The 13,860-nt window shown below is 42.5% G+C and overlaps 1 protein-coding gene across 1 annotated transcript in view; it reads left to right on the plus strand.

Annotated features, from left to right (window-relative positions):
- Positions 1-6,267, plus strand: part of NUP153 (nucleoporin 153) — an 80,281-nt gene extending 74,014 nt beyond the window's left edge. Inside the window, exons 21-22 of the mRNA XM_075826602.1 lie at positions 4,201-4,357; positions 5,148-6,267. Of these exons, the coding sequence (XP_075682717.1) occupies positions 4,201-4,357; positions 5,148-5,220 (230 nt within the window). The 3' untranslated portion in view covers positions 5,221-6,267. The remainder of the gene's footprint in view (positions 1-4,200; positions 4,358-5,147) is intronic.
- Positions 6,268-13,860: the final 7,593 nt, after the last annotated feature.

The raw sequence follows: 13,860 nt of genomic DNA on the forward strand, positions 1-13,860 counted from the left end.
CGGCGTTCAAGGAGAGGGGACTGCACATTGATCGCGTCACAGAATATAACTGTGACGCGATCAAAGCCAACAACTCGTATGGCCAGACAGCCCAGGGTCCAGTGAAGGACCCCAGGGCTGTCTGAACATATTTCCTGTTGTTAGGGCATACTGAGGTATGCCCTAACAACTGCCTGTGTACGATCAGTAACAGGCTAATGTACTGGCATATAGATCTATGCCAGTACATTGCAGTTACAAAATCAAAATCAAAATGATAAATCCCTTTATGGGATTAAAAAAAAAAGTTAAATGAATGTAAAAAAAAAATAATGGTAAATAAATAAATAAAAAGTAATTAAAATACACAGAAACACACATATTTTAAAAAGTTGATTTATTATAAAAAATAAGTCCCAAAACACAAAATAATATAGACATATTTGGTATCGCCACGATCGTAACAACCTGTACTACAAATGTATACCATTATTTATTATGATCGGTGTATGGTGTAAAAAAATAAATATTAAAACTGCTGCACAACTGCTTTTTTTCTGCATTTTAATCTAATTAAAAATTTATAGAAATTAAACGATAATGTATTTGTACCAAAAAATGGTACGTACATAAAGTACAACTTGTCCCGCAAAAAACAAAGTCTCATACAACTACGTCGTACAAAAAATAAAAGCGTTATGAGCGTCGGGATGCAAAGAGGGAAATGTAAAAAAAATTGCTCTGTCCTCAAGGCTAAAATTGGCTGTGTCCTTAAGGGGTTAATAGGGATCCAACCATGACCTATTTGGGGACATTACGATCATTATTAAGAAGAGTAGGAGGGTTTTTTCTGAACGATTTGCAGAAAAACCTGATTATATCTCTCCCCAAAAAGCCATATTGGTATACGATTCCAAAAATACATAAATCTATGATCCGTCCACCTGGCCGCCCCAATCATGGCAGGAATGGGTTCTGTTACTCAGCCTCTTTCCTGCTACCTAGATTGGCTGTTACGTTCTTTATTGATAAACATACCATCATATTTAGGGTATGTGCACACGATAACGTCCATTACGGCTGAAATTACAGGAGAAAACAGCTCCTGCATTTCAGACGTAATTGCTCGTACTCGCGTTTTGCGAGGCGTCAATTACGGCCGTGATTTTGAGCTGTTCTTCATTGAAGTCAATGAAAAACGGCTCAAATTACATCCCATGAAGTGTCCTGCACTTCTTTGACGAGGCTGTTATTTTAAGCGCCGTCTTTTGACAGCGACGCGTAAAATTACAGGTAGTCTGCACAGTACGTCGGCAAACCCATTGAAATGAATGGGCAGATGTTTGCTGACGTATTTGAGCCGTGTTTTCAGGCGTAATTCGAGGCGTAAAACGCCTCGTTTATGCCTGAAAATAGGTCGTGTGAACCCAGCCTTACAGGACACTAAGGACTTTTTGTCTATCATTATGGATTTTCGTTGGCAATCTCATTTCAAATTGGCTACTATTCACGTCGTAAGTCTGTACATCCGCATCCCGCAGGATGCGGGTGTACAGGCTGTTGGTCATCAATTGGGCTATACAAAAGGAGACCCCCACTTTTCTCAGTATATTTGTGAGGCACTACGTTTTTGTTCTCAATCATAACTCTTTCCAATTCGATGGACAGTAGTATCGCCAGATAGCCAGTACGTCTATGGGGACCCCAGTGGCTCTCACCTTTGCGAACCTATTCCTGGCTAAAGTGGAACGAGTGTTAATTTACAATGTATCTATCCCTTTTGCCAAATATTTAGCGTCATTTTCTTACGCTATATAGATGACATATTCATAGTATGGCCTGGAACTCATGAGGAATTTTTACAATTTACGGAGTACCTCAATAAAAATGACATGAACATGCATTTTATTTATAAATTTGGAGACCAGGAGATTGAGTTTTTAGATGTACATGTAAGTGAGGGACGACTGCAAACTAGAGGTTATCGGAAACCAACTGCAACAAATACACTACTTGGGTTTGACAGTTACCACCCCAGTCACATTATGCGGTCCCTCCCATATGCCCAATTTCTGAGACTAAGAAGAATTAACATTCATGATGACATGTTCTTCAAACAGTCTGAAGAACTAAGTCAAAGATTACTTAATCCGGGTTACCCACCACATCTCCTTTCAGGACCATTTGAAAGAGCTAATAGTAATAGTCAATTCTCTTTATTAAAATCTAAACGTAGAAATAAAAACATCAATAAGGATAGTAAGCGATTTGTATTATCCTTCGGTTTCAGTCCGATGAGCGATGTTATTCGTTCTAGTATTAATAACAATTAGCATCTGGTTGAGAACGATCCTCTGCTTACGGAGTTCGCAACCAGGCGTCCAATTGTTTCCTTCCGTAGGTGTCAGAATTTGAAGGATATATTAGTTGAGGGGAGGTTTACATATAGTATTGAAGCAGGAGACTGGTTATCATCAGCAAGGCCGAAGGGCAACCATAGATGCGGTCAGTGCAGATTTTGCAATCATCTTTTACGTGCAAGGTACCTTAGGATAGGGGGCTGTACCTTTTGTATTGAAGATTTGATTACCTGCAAGACACTATGTAGTTTTATGTAATTTTTTGCCCTTGTCAGAGAATTTACATAGGTAAAACTATTCGCCAAACGCAAAAACGATTTGGCGAACATGTACGTTCTCTAGACACCAGTAAGGGCTGTCAGACTTATGCAGCATATGAACGAGTGCCACGGCGATGACTACAGTGGTATGCATTTTGCAGGCATTGTTCAGATAAAACCAGATTCATCAGGGGGTGACAGACATTGTACCCTATTACAAAGGGAGGCTGCGATTTATTTTAAAAACTGAGGCACTGGGACCAATGGGTCTTAATGACGGCAACGATCTCAGTTCCTTTTTTTTTTTTTTGAATGTTACATTTCCTCTTGTTTTTAATGTGTAGAGTGTGCTTTTGTTATATTGTATTACTCTGCTGTTTATTATGCATTATTGAGCAGTCTTTGCTATTTTTGACGGATTAAACGAATCACACATGCTCTTGATGAGCACAATACAAAAGGAGCAAAGAGGAAGTGCCGTGATGGCCTTGATAAAGCGCTTGTAGCATGAAACGGTCGTAGGCTTTTCCACATCTAACAGACCGAGAATTTTTTCAATAAATCTTTTTTTATTGCCACAGACGGTGAGTGCCTCGTACTTCTACTAACTTCATTCAAGTTATTTACGTGCGGTTTTCTGACGATGAGCACCCCGTGGGCAGCAACTTGACAGATGTACTCCACGTGTGCTAACCAAACAAGGAACTTTGTGCAGTGATTGTGTTGTGTCTGAAATAGGGCAGTGCCAGCCTTGTTTCTCCATTACATTGAAGTTGACCAATAACTACCACCCTGAGCAATCACAATAATACAAATAGAATCAACTCAACTGTTACTTTTTATGTATCCTGTTTGGGACAAAGTGCAAGCGCTTCCCAGCAACACTGATTGGCTAGACTGACAGGTGACACTTTTGATGACATACATCGCTAACTATTGGCCAATACGGCTGTCAATCAAACTACAGAGAGGGTGTGGATTGGCTGAGAAAAGCTGGGAGGGTTCTAAAAGCTTTTGTGTAAGAGCGTGCCCGCACCATAGACCCTAAACGCCTAAGAACGCGAAACATGTCGGGGAGACTGTCAAATGTGATTGTCCCTACTGCTCTATCCGAGTGGTTGTACCGGTTAGTTATGGCTTGTACTGAAGACTCCGCCACCATGGTGATCTCGTACATATAGCAAGCGCATCTTTAAGGAGGCATGCAACTTATTTGATTAACTTGAAAGAATTACAAATTATATCATTTGTATTCTTTGTAATGTAGGGTAATTTTATAGTTTCGTTTTTTTTTGGAAAACATAAGTTCTATCTAAAGTGAGGTAGAGAGATGGCTACTTTTTTTTTTTACCTAGGGCAAATTTTAAATAGAAACAATTGCATATACCTTACCACCCACTTGAAGAAAGTCATAGTGCTGTAATATCACTTTGCCATGTTGTCCTTTCAATAATACTAAACGTGTAGGTCCTCTGTCAATAATTACTGTGTGATACCTTTGGGTCAGATACCGAAACTGGCAAATGGTAGACACCACGGCCGTGGAACCATGCACCCAGTTTGGTTTTCGATTTGATCTTACACAAGTGTTTTTATTTCAGGCACTGGATTTCCATTCGGAAGTTCAAACTTCAACTTTACAAGTGGAAGTTCACCTGGAGTGTTTCAATTTGGTGTAAATCCTGCCCCTGCCCCAGCCCCAGCCCAGCCTGCAAACTCTGGATTTGTCTTTAACCAACCCCCCACATTTAATATGGGGTGAGTATATGCATTATTATTATTTGTGCTCTGATTTTGAATGAAAAAATGTGCAATAACTTTGTGTAGGGCTTTGCCTATTTGATGTATTAATTTGCACTCGTATGCTATGCAGGTAATAGAGGACCGCTAAAAGATCTGACCTAAAATGATAACGCCCTCATTGCACCTAAATGCTCATTAGCGTAAACTTAATAAAACGTATTTCTCTACAATGGAAGCAGTAAGCAGAAAATGAAAATAAATGCTAGAAACAGGTTAGTCTCCTCTATAATACCCTGTTGAGCTTCGTTCACCTCTGCGTTGGGGTACCGTTCTGACGTTCCGTCAGAGGTTTCCGTCAGAACGGGACCCTGAGCAGACATAAACGGAAACCAGAGGTTTCCGTTTCCATCACCATTGATTTCAATGGAGGCGGAGGCGGTGCCCATGATTTCAGTTTGTTTCTGTTGTGCACCGGACCCGTCGTTTTTGCTGGAAGCAATAGCGTAGTCGACTATGCTATTGCTTCCGGCAAAACGACGGGTCCGGTACACAACAGACACAAACGGAAACCGTGGGCACCGGTGATTGAAACGGAAACCTCTGGTTTCCGTCGGTGTCAGTTTGTGTCTGCTCAGGGTCCCGTTCTGACGGAAAGCTCAGACTTAAAGTTAACGGGACCGCAACGCAGATGTGAACAAAGCCTTACTAGTTTAACTGGGACATGCTGGTGACAGACTCCCTTTTAAAGGTTTTTTAGGTTGTATCTCGGTAATGTAAGTACAATAACTGGGTTTTTGTTTTACAGGGCTAATGGACGAACTACAACCCCTTCTACAATTACTAATAGAAAAATAAGGACTGCAAGAAGACGGAAATAGGCTTCGATATGTTACACCCTCCCGCCCCTCCCTCCCTTTTATTTTCCTTTTGGTTAGAAAATAAATAACATTTAAAAAATGTTGTCCTGCATTGTGCAAATACTGGAGTGTACCTCATGCTGTGTTTAGTGGACGTCAAATCTGCCCTTGGACTTGCTGAAAGTCCCCGATCCATGTCATCCCTTCTTGTAAATTAAACATGTGGCGATGAAGATTTTTGATAAAAAAATAAAAATCTAATTCTAGCAACTTTAGTACCAGACTTGGCATGATCTGGCTATACAAGCAAATCTAGCCTGCACAGTGAATGGCTTTTGTATAATACCTCTCATCTGCACCACTATTTTACTGATGCTTTGAAATTGTAAGTACAAGTTGAGGGGTTCTGTATAGTGTAGAGGAAGACTAAGATGAATGATTTCTATGCCTCGTTTGTGACGGTGTATGTGTGAAGTTGAGTGTATCGTGCACCAAAACTTTTCTGATAGCTGAAGACTGATTAATGGATGGTCCCTTGCTCGCGATTTGTTAGATACGTAGTTCTTCATCCAATAAATATACTTCTACTTCCTCTTTTTTTTTTTTTTCTCTTCGACTTTATTTTTCCTTATTTTATGATATTCATGTAAATATAATTTCTTTCTGCGTATTTTTCAGCATAACCTAAACATCTGTGAACTTGAAATTTTTAATTTTTTTTGTTGTGTTGCAGCAAATCTTTGTTTAGACTTGTTTCAGATTTTATTATGTAAATCTCATTATTCAAAGTTGCCTAATTCCATACAAATAGTCTTTAAAGAAAATTGGAAATTCTTTAAAGTATTAGGTTATTGGCTTTTCTGATCCATTTTTGTTTGGACCAAAAACCAGTATTGTACAAAGTATTAAGTATATATTTTTATATTTACACAAATGGACTGTGGTGACTTTGGATAATAAGTAAGTTTAATATTAAAGCCATGTTTATTACAGTATAATTAACATGTTAAACCATGGGATAAATGCCATCAATAAAACGATAAAATACAAATGGTTTTAACTCTACAATGTTTATCCTGTGACTCACATCATTTATTGGTAACCGCCTTATTGTTACATACAGTAAGGTAACCTGGGGGGGGGTTTAGTATTTCTATACCCATGTCATGTTCACCAATCATTTGTATAGAGGCCATTGAAGTTTTAAGAGAAGTCAGTTGTGAGAAATACTAAGTGACAGTAGATTAAATAAGACTTTCCAAATACATATGATTAGCAAAACATGATGTCCCTAAGCATTACAAGAGGGGGAGTTTTACTACTTCATTTTGGTACCAACTGTAGGGGAGGGGGAGGGGGGGGTGCAGAACTGGCCAGAAGTAGATGTGAGCAAATCAATTTACAAGTTTCACCACTATAGAAATTTGGTCATCTATAGAATACAATTGGAAGAATCGATCCATAAATTCACCAAAAGCATATCTCAAACCTGGTGAATTTGTCAAGGCATCCTAATAGGACAAAAAATGTGCTTACCTCGTCGAGAGGTTAAACTTGACTTTGGACAAAATATTATTTAATCAGCCGTAGAATAAGATTTCCATGTTTATAATGGAACCCAGCAAGAGAACGATATGTTCACTTTTAAAGGCTTAATCCTATAGAGGAAGAGGAGACCGCTGCTTGAAAGGGGTTAATCGGAGTCTCTTAAGGTCCTTTTAGACGGCCCAATACTGGCTGTGAAAACTAGCGCTGATTGATACAGCACATCGATAGGCTAGCTCCATTGTTAACTCCGTTCACAAGGAGCAATCGTCAGTATTGTATGGGGACGAACAATCGTTTGTCCCTATGCATTTGCATCATGTAGGCAGCACATATTCCTGTTTACACAGTTCACCCGATAATTGGCCCATGTAAAAGGGCCTAGTAGCCACACAATTTTTCATATTTTCCTCCCCATCTTTTTTTTTTTTTTCTCGATCTATGTAGGCTTTTTGAGACGAGTTGTGGTTTTTAATGGTTCACCATTTATTGTACCATATAATGTACTGACAAACTTTTAAAAAGTAGTTTGTGGGGTAGAATGGAAAAAAAAAAACGCATTTCTTAAATTAAGTTTTTGGGTTTTGTTTTTGCGTTGTTCACTGTGCGGAAAAAATTACATGTTAACTTATTCTGCAAGTCAATACCTTTTACGTTACCAAATTTATAACGTTTTTATTCTACTTTTACAAAATAAACCAGTTAAAAAAAATAAATAGAATATGGCGACAAAAACAGATTCAACTTCTTTTTTTTATATCTTGCTCGATTCATTAGTGGACACAGAAGAATGTTGGTATAGGCTGCTGCTGTTGGGTAACACAGGTTATACCCCTCTTGCAGACACTGAGCTAATCGGTTTAAGCTTCATGTACGTAGGATGGAGAGTAGACCTCCCTGCTTGTCTTATTTTTAGTTTATTCTTTTCTTCCCCTAGGTTGAGAAATAGTGTTGCTATCCCCCAGTTCTCCGCACCATGTGACAAGGGTGCAGTGTCAATCTTACCACGCCATTGACCCCTGCCAAAGAAAAGTGGGACAAGAGCACCAGAGCTCTTCTGTTGCCCACCAGCCCCTGTCCGCTTCCAGCCTGCACCCCATGAATGCTCTCCTCCAGAGAGGCACACTAAAGGAGTGATCCTGCTGGTTTGCACCTGAAAAGAGGAGGATGTGGATGCGTTGAGTATTTCAGGATTAGGTGAATACGGCGCCATAACCCAACCCGCCTCCCATCCTTTTACTCTTGGCAGCATACCACTCAGTAGTCCCATTTTCCTCCATGGTAGCATTGCCTGGCCACTACGGAAAGTTGAGCAAGCCCTCGCTTCTTCATGCCTATAAGGCCAATTTCCTACTCTGCTGCCCTCTGCCCCTACTTCTCTCCACCGTGTGGTGTGCAACCTCACGGCCCGGCCTAGTCATTAAATTTAGGCCGCAGCTCCACTGTCTGACTACCAGGTCACACTCCGTTCCTACTTGTAGTAATCTCTGGCCGACGTATGACCTCTCAGTCCAGCAGCACCACTAAATTTAGGCCTCCGCTTCACTGTAGCATACTAAGCTGCAGCCTGGTTTTTGTTTTTCTCCTATGCCCACACTACGCAGGGTTATTCTGCCCCTCAGAGGGCCACCCTCACCATGTGTAATTATAGGATGTTTCTTTTACCCTTTCACCTATGACAGCACCCCTGGAGAGATCCCTTTCGCTGGACAGGAAACCTGAGGATATAAAAAGGAACACACCTCTCCACACACCCAGTCAGGTTTCCTGTCCTCTGAATAGGATTGTCCTGTAGGAAAAGCACTTCTTCCTGGGTTGCAAACCCCTTAGCAAGGTTCCTACCTTATTTCCCTAGGGTTGCTCTGCAAGGTATGTCTCCTTTGGAGGGAGCATCCTTAAGCCTGATATAGGTACTCCCTCCTCTCCTGGTCCATCGCCTCCCTCCCTGGAGGTGGTTCAAGGTCCACATGGTGAGTTCTTCCTCTGGCGGGAGAGTGGTCTCCCGAGGTCATACTCTGCTCCCTGGTGGGGCCGGAAGATGCCCAGCGTTGGCGGCTTCCGGCGCACTCCGTGCAGAACTTCCGGTTGCCGCGTCACGTCCGGCGTGGTGACTCGTCCAATGCTCCAGGAGGCGCTGGTTCCGGCGAGCCTAACTGGGAGGAGGTGCTCTAGGCGTCCAGAGCTGAGGGCCTCCCAGCTGATCCATGGCCTATTTAGGCCTGGACAACACGGACGCCTCAGTCTCCAGCTTCTTCCTCTGTTATGGAAACGCCAGGAGAAGCATCAGGATGCTCTGACCGCTCAGGTGCCAACAAATCCTCCAGTCTGGTACTTGAGAAAAAAAAGGACTATGGGGTAAGATAAAAAAAAGAAAACCTTTTCCTTACTAAGTGCTGTCCCCCTTTTCTGGCATATATTTAGGCCAGGGATTGTCCTAGGAAAAACCCCACAAGGAATGCTGTTTGTAAAAAGAAACTAGCATCCTCCTATAATAAGAGACTTTGTCAAAAATGTTTAGACAACGTTATCTCCGAAGAATCTACAACCTCAAGTGTTAAAGATATTGTGGGGACAGAAATTAGGAACTGCCTAAAGTCCCTTAAAAGAAAGCAGGATTTACCACATACCTCTTCTAGCCGGATAGATCTATCCGATTCCTCAGCTGAAGAGGACTTTCAGCCAGAGGAGGAAGGAGTATTGTTCCTTAGACAATACCTCGGACGAGGGAGGGAGAAATTTGTTCCCAACGGGAGATCTAGATCAACTTCTCAAGACCGTAAGGGCAACTATGAACATTGATGATCCCAAAGAACCTCAGTATGTCCAGGACATGATGTTTTAAGGTCTAGGGCCTAGAAAAAACAGAACCTTTCCCTTTCATAGGAATATAACCAGCCTCATTAAAAGGGAATGGAAAAATCCTGATAGGATGACGGGTATTCCCAAATTCCTCAAGAGGAAATATCCGTTTGAGGATGATGTATGTAAAAACTGGGACAACACCCCTAGACTTGATGCCCCAGTGGCAAAAATATCAAGGAAACGTTCCCTTCCCTTCGAGGATGTAGGCTCTTTGTCTGATCCCATGGATAGAAAGGCCGACTTCTATCTAAAAAAAAAGGCTTGGGAAGCTTCTACAAGGGCCTTTAAACCGGGCATTTTGGCCACCTGCGTGACCAGGTCTCTAAAAATATGGCTTGCACAATTGGAGCTTCATCTCAAAGACAAGACCTCTAGGGATCAAATCCTATCCTCCCTTCCAATGCTTTCCAAGGCCACAGACTTTTTGGCGGATGCCTCAGACTCTGTACGCCTTTCCGCCAGATCAGCAGCCCTGTCAAATTCAGCTAGACGAGCTATATGGCTTAAAAACCTGGAAGGGAGACACTGGGTCAAAAGGGAAGCTGTGCACTATTCCTTGCTCTGGAGATTATCTATTTGGGCCCCCGCTAGATGGGCCCCCTACAAAAAATTCTGCATGGAGAGCATTGCTTCAACCGTAAATCTCCTCTCCAGGGATTGTGTGATGGCATCACTAGACCTGGAGGACGCTTACTACCACGTACTAATATGCTGTCCTCATCAAAAATATCTGAGGGTAGCAGTGACCCTCAAAGGGTCTTTACTTCACCTACAATACAGAGTCCTCCCCTTTGGCATTTCACAAACTAATAGCCGAAATGACCTCCTATCAGGACAAAGGACATCCTCCTGATTCCATACCTGTACGATTTTTTTAATAGTCGCAAAAACATCTCAGGCCCTGACCTAACAAATAGAGGAAATTTGCGCTATACTAACGAGGTTAGGATGGGACATACATCTAAAAAAGTCAAACTTAAACCCTTCAAACAGATGTGTATACCTAGGAATTCTGCTAGACTCCTCCAAGCAGATGTCCTTCCTTCCAGAAGGGAAAAATCAATCCCCTGATAGACCGTCTCAGAACTATACTTAGACCATACGACCTCTTTCAGGAAGGCCATGTCTGTCCTGGTCCTCATGACGTCATGCATCCCAGCTGTACTATGGACTCACTACAGAGCCAGGGCTCTAGAGTGGGACATTCTAAAGCAGTGGGACAGGAGCAGTCTCTCCCTAGATCAATCCCTACACATCTCATCCGCAGCCAGGCTGTCTCTCAGATGGTGGTTGAACAGGGAGAACCTCATGCGGGGCATTCCATGGACATCAACCCCTACTCTCAATATTACCACAGTCGCGAGTCCTTGGGGGTGGGGAGCTCATTACAACTCCTCTTTTCTTCAGGGTCAGTGGGATCAACAGACCGTACAGAGATCCTCCAACTTCATGGAACTGGCAGCAGTTCTTCAGGCCATGAAGAAATCCATACCAGCAATTTCGGGTCGGAACTTAAAAATCTATTCCGACAACACAACCACAGTGTCTTATATAAATTGTCAAGGGGGTACAAGATCGGCCTTGCTGATGAGCTTATCTTCCCAGATATTTTCTCTGGCAGAGCACCACCTGTTGACCCTATCAGCTGTCCATCTGAAGGGAAAAGACAACCAGGTGGTAGACTTCCTAAGCCGAGAAAGGCTACGACAGTCAGAATATGACAGTATTTCAGAAGATCGTCCTCAAATGGGGGACCCCCTCAATAGATCTATTTGAGTCCAGGGAAAACAGACCAAAAGATTTGTCTCCCTAGACCCCTCAGAACACCCAACAGCAATAGACACATTCTCCCAATGTTGGAGTCAAGAGAGGGGCTATGCCTTTCCCCCCCTTAATGTTCTCCCAAGAGTAATCAGAAAGGTCAGGGAAGATGGGGCCAGTGTGATATTAATAGCCCCCTTCTGGCCAAAGAGTCCATGGTTCACGTGGTTAAGGAAAATGTCGTTAGGCCAACCGTGGATTCTCCCGAACATACCAAATCTCCTATACCGGGGGCCCAGTAATGCACCCTGAGATTCAGAAACTCCATCTGACAGCCTGGAAAGTGAAAGGATAATCCTTAGACCGAGATGATTCTCGGAGTCTGTTATTTCCACCCTGCTAGCTAGTAGGAAACCTGTTACCTCAAAAATATATCTGAAAGCCTGGAAAGCATTTTTTAATTTTGCAGGCAGGGACATTAACCAAACCAGATATCCCTCTAATATAGGATTTACTCAAGGCAGGATTAAATAAGAACCTTAGGCCTAGCACGTTAAAGGTTCAGATCTCGGTATTAAGTTCCTTCTTTAATTTTAAATTCGCAGAACACCCCTGGATTAAGAGATTCCTAACAGCCTCCTTCAGACTTAAACCCCAGACAAGATCCCCAGTTCCTCCATGGGACTTAAACATCGTTCTCCAGGCTATTACAAATCCACCGTTCGAACCACTAGACTCTATATCCATAAAAATGCTGACACTTAGGGTATGTGCACACACACTAATTACGTCCGTAATTGACGGACGTATTTCGGCCGCAAGTCCCGGACCGAACTCAGTGCAGGGAGCCGGGCTCCTAGCATCATACTTATGTACCGTCCCAACTACTGTCCCGTACTGAAAACATGATTACAGTACGGGACAGTTGTCCCGCAGCGAGGCAGGGACTCCTAGCATCGTACATAAGTATGATGCTAGGAGCCCGGCTCCCTGCACTGTGTTCGGTCCACTACTTGCGGCCGAAATACGTCCGTCAATTACGGACGTAATTAGTGTGTGTGCACATACACTTAAAATTACATTCTTGTTAGCCATTACATCAGCCCGTAGAGTGAGAGATTCAGGCCCTTTCTGCCTTTCCTTCACACACTACTATTAGAGTATAGAGTCATCCTAAAAGCCTTACCAGGATTTCTTCCTAAAGTGGTCTCTCCCTTTCATTCAGACCAAGAGATTATTCTTCCCTCCTTTTGCGACTCACCAAAAAATCAGAGGGAATAACCATTTAACTGCCTAGACGTAAGGAAATGCCTAGTCCAGTACCTAAAGATCAACAAGGATCGAAGATCCTCAGAAAATTTTCTTTGTCCAGTTTCAGGGTCCTAACAAAGGTTCGGCAGCCAGTAGAGCTACTATAGCAAGATGGATTAAACAGGCTATACAGTTAGCCTATGTAAATCAGAAACTCCAATCTCCAGAGTTCTTCAGAGCTCACTCCACCAGAGCTGTGTCCACTTCCTGGGCTGAGAGAGCAGAGGCATCTCTAGAGCAGATATGCAAGACTGCTACATGGAGTTCTCCTCACACCTTTCTCAAGCATTACCGATTACAACTGCATATAGCCTCTGACTTGGTCTTTGGTAGAAAGGTACTACAAGCTGTGGTCCCACCCTAAATACTGATTTCTATTGTACATCTCCAGGGGTGCTGTCATAGGTGAAAGGGTAAAAGATAGATTACTTACCGGTAATCCATTTTTCAAGAACCTGTGACAGCACCCCTCTGTTAACCTCCCTATTTCTTGTAGCATATAGAGCCCTTATAAGGTAGATTGCCAACAATTCCTTGTAAATACTGTATATATGAAGGTGTGAGGTAATTTCACTTGGGTGGCGCAAAAAAATAACTACACACATATATATATATATAAAATAAGCTAATTCTCAGTTCTTCCTAAAGACTGGGTGTGGGGAGAGCTGTCTCTTTGTATATCCTCAGGGTTCCTGTCCAGCGGATGGGATGTCTCTCCAGGGGTGCTGTCATAAGTTCTTGAAAAACGGATTACCGGTAAGTAATTATCTTTTTCCATCTGCCTTCTACTGGTAATGCATACCTTGTCTCCAAATCCCTGGCTCCTCAGCCCTTCCCTGGCGAGCCAAGGACACTGCCATAGAAGATCTTGCAACATTACAGTAGGACTAGCCTGGTATTACTGATTTCTTATTGCATTGAGCCCAGCTGTACATATTGCTTGACCAACATGGTTACGCGGTTATTGAACACAAGTCCGTCACATAGCCCCCTTATATAGGGCTAACTCTAGACGCTGTATCTGACATGACTATGCAGTTACTGCAAGCACTAGACCACTACATTACCCCCTTACATAGGCAGTGTAATTGTGCTAACTGCAAAACCCTGTATCTGATGGGGCTACACAGTTACGGCAGGCGCTAGACAGCCACATTACCGCCTTACATAGGCAAAGTAAGT

The sequence above is a fragment of the Rhinoderma darwinii genome, chromosome 5, assembly GCF_050947455.1.
Source record: "Rhinoderma darwinii isolate aRhiDar2 chromosome 5, aRhiDar2.hap1, whole genome shotgun sequence".
Taxonomy (NCBI): domain Eukaryota; kingdom Metazoa; phylum Chordata; class Amphibia; order Anura; family Rhinodermatidae; genus Rhinoderma; species Rhinoderma darwinii.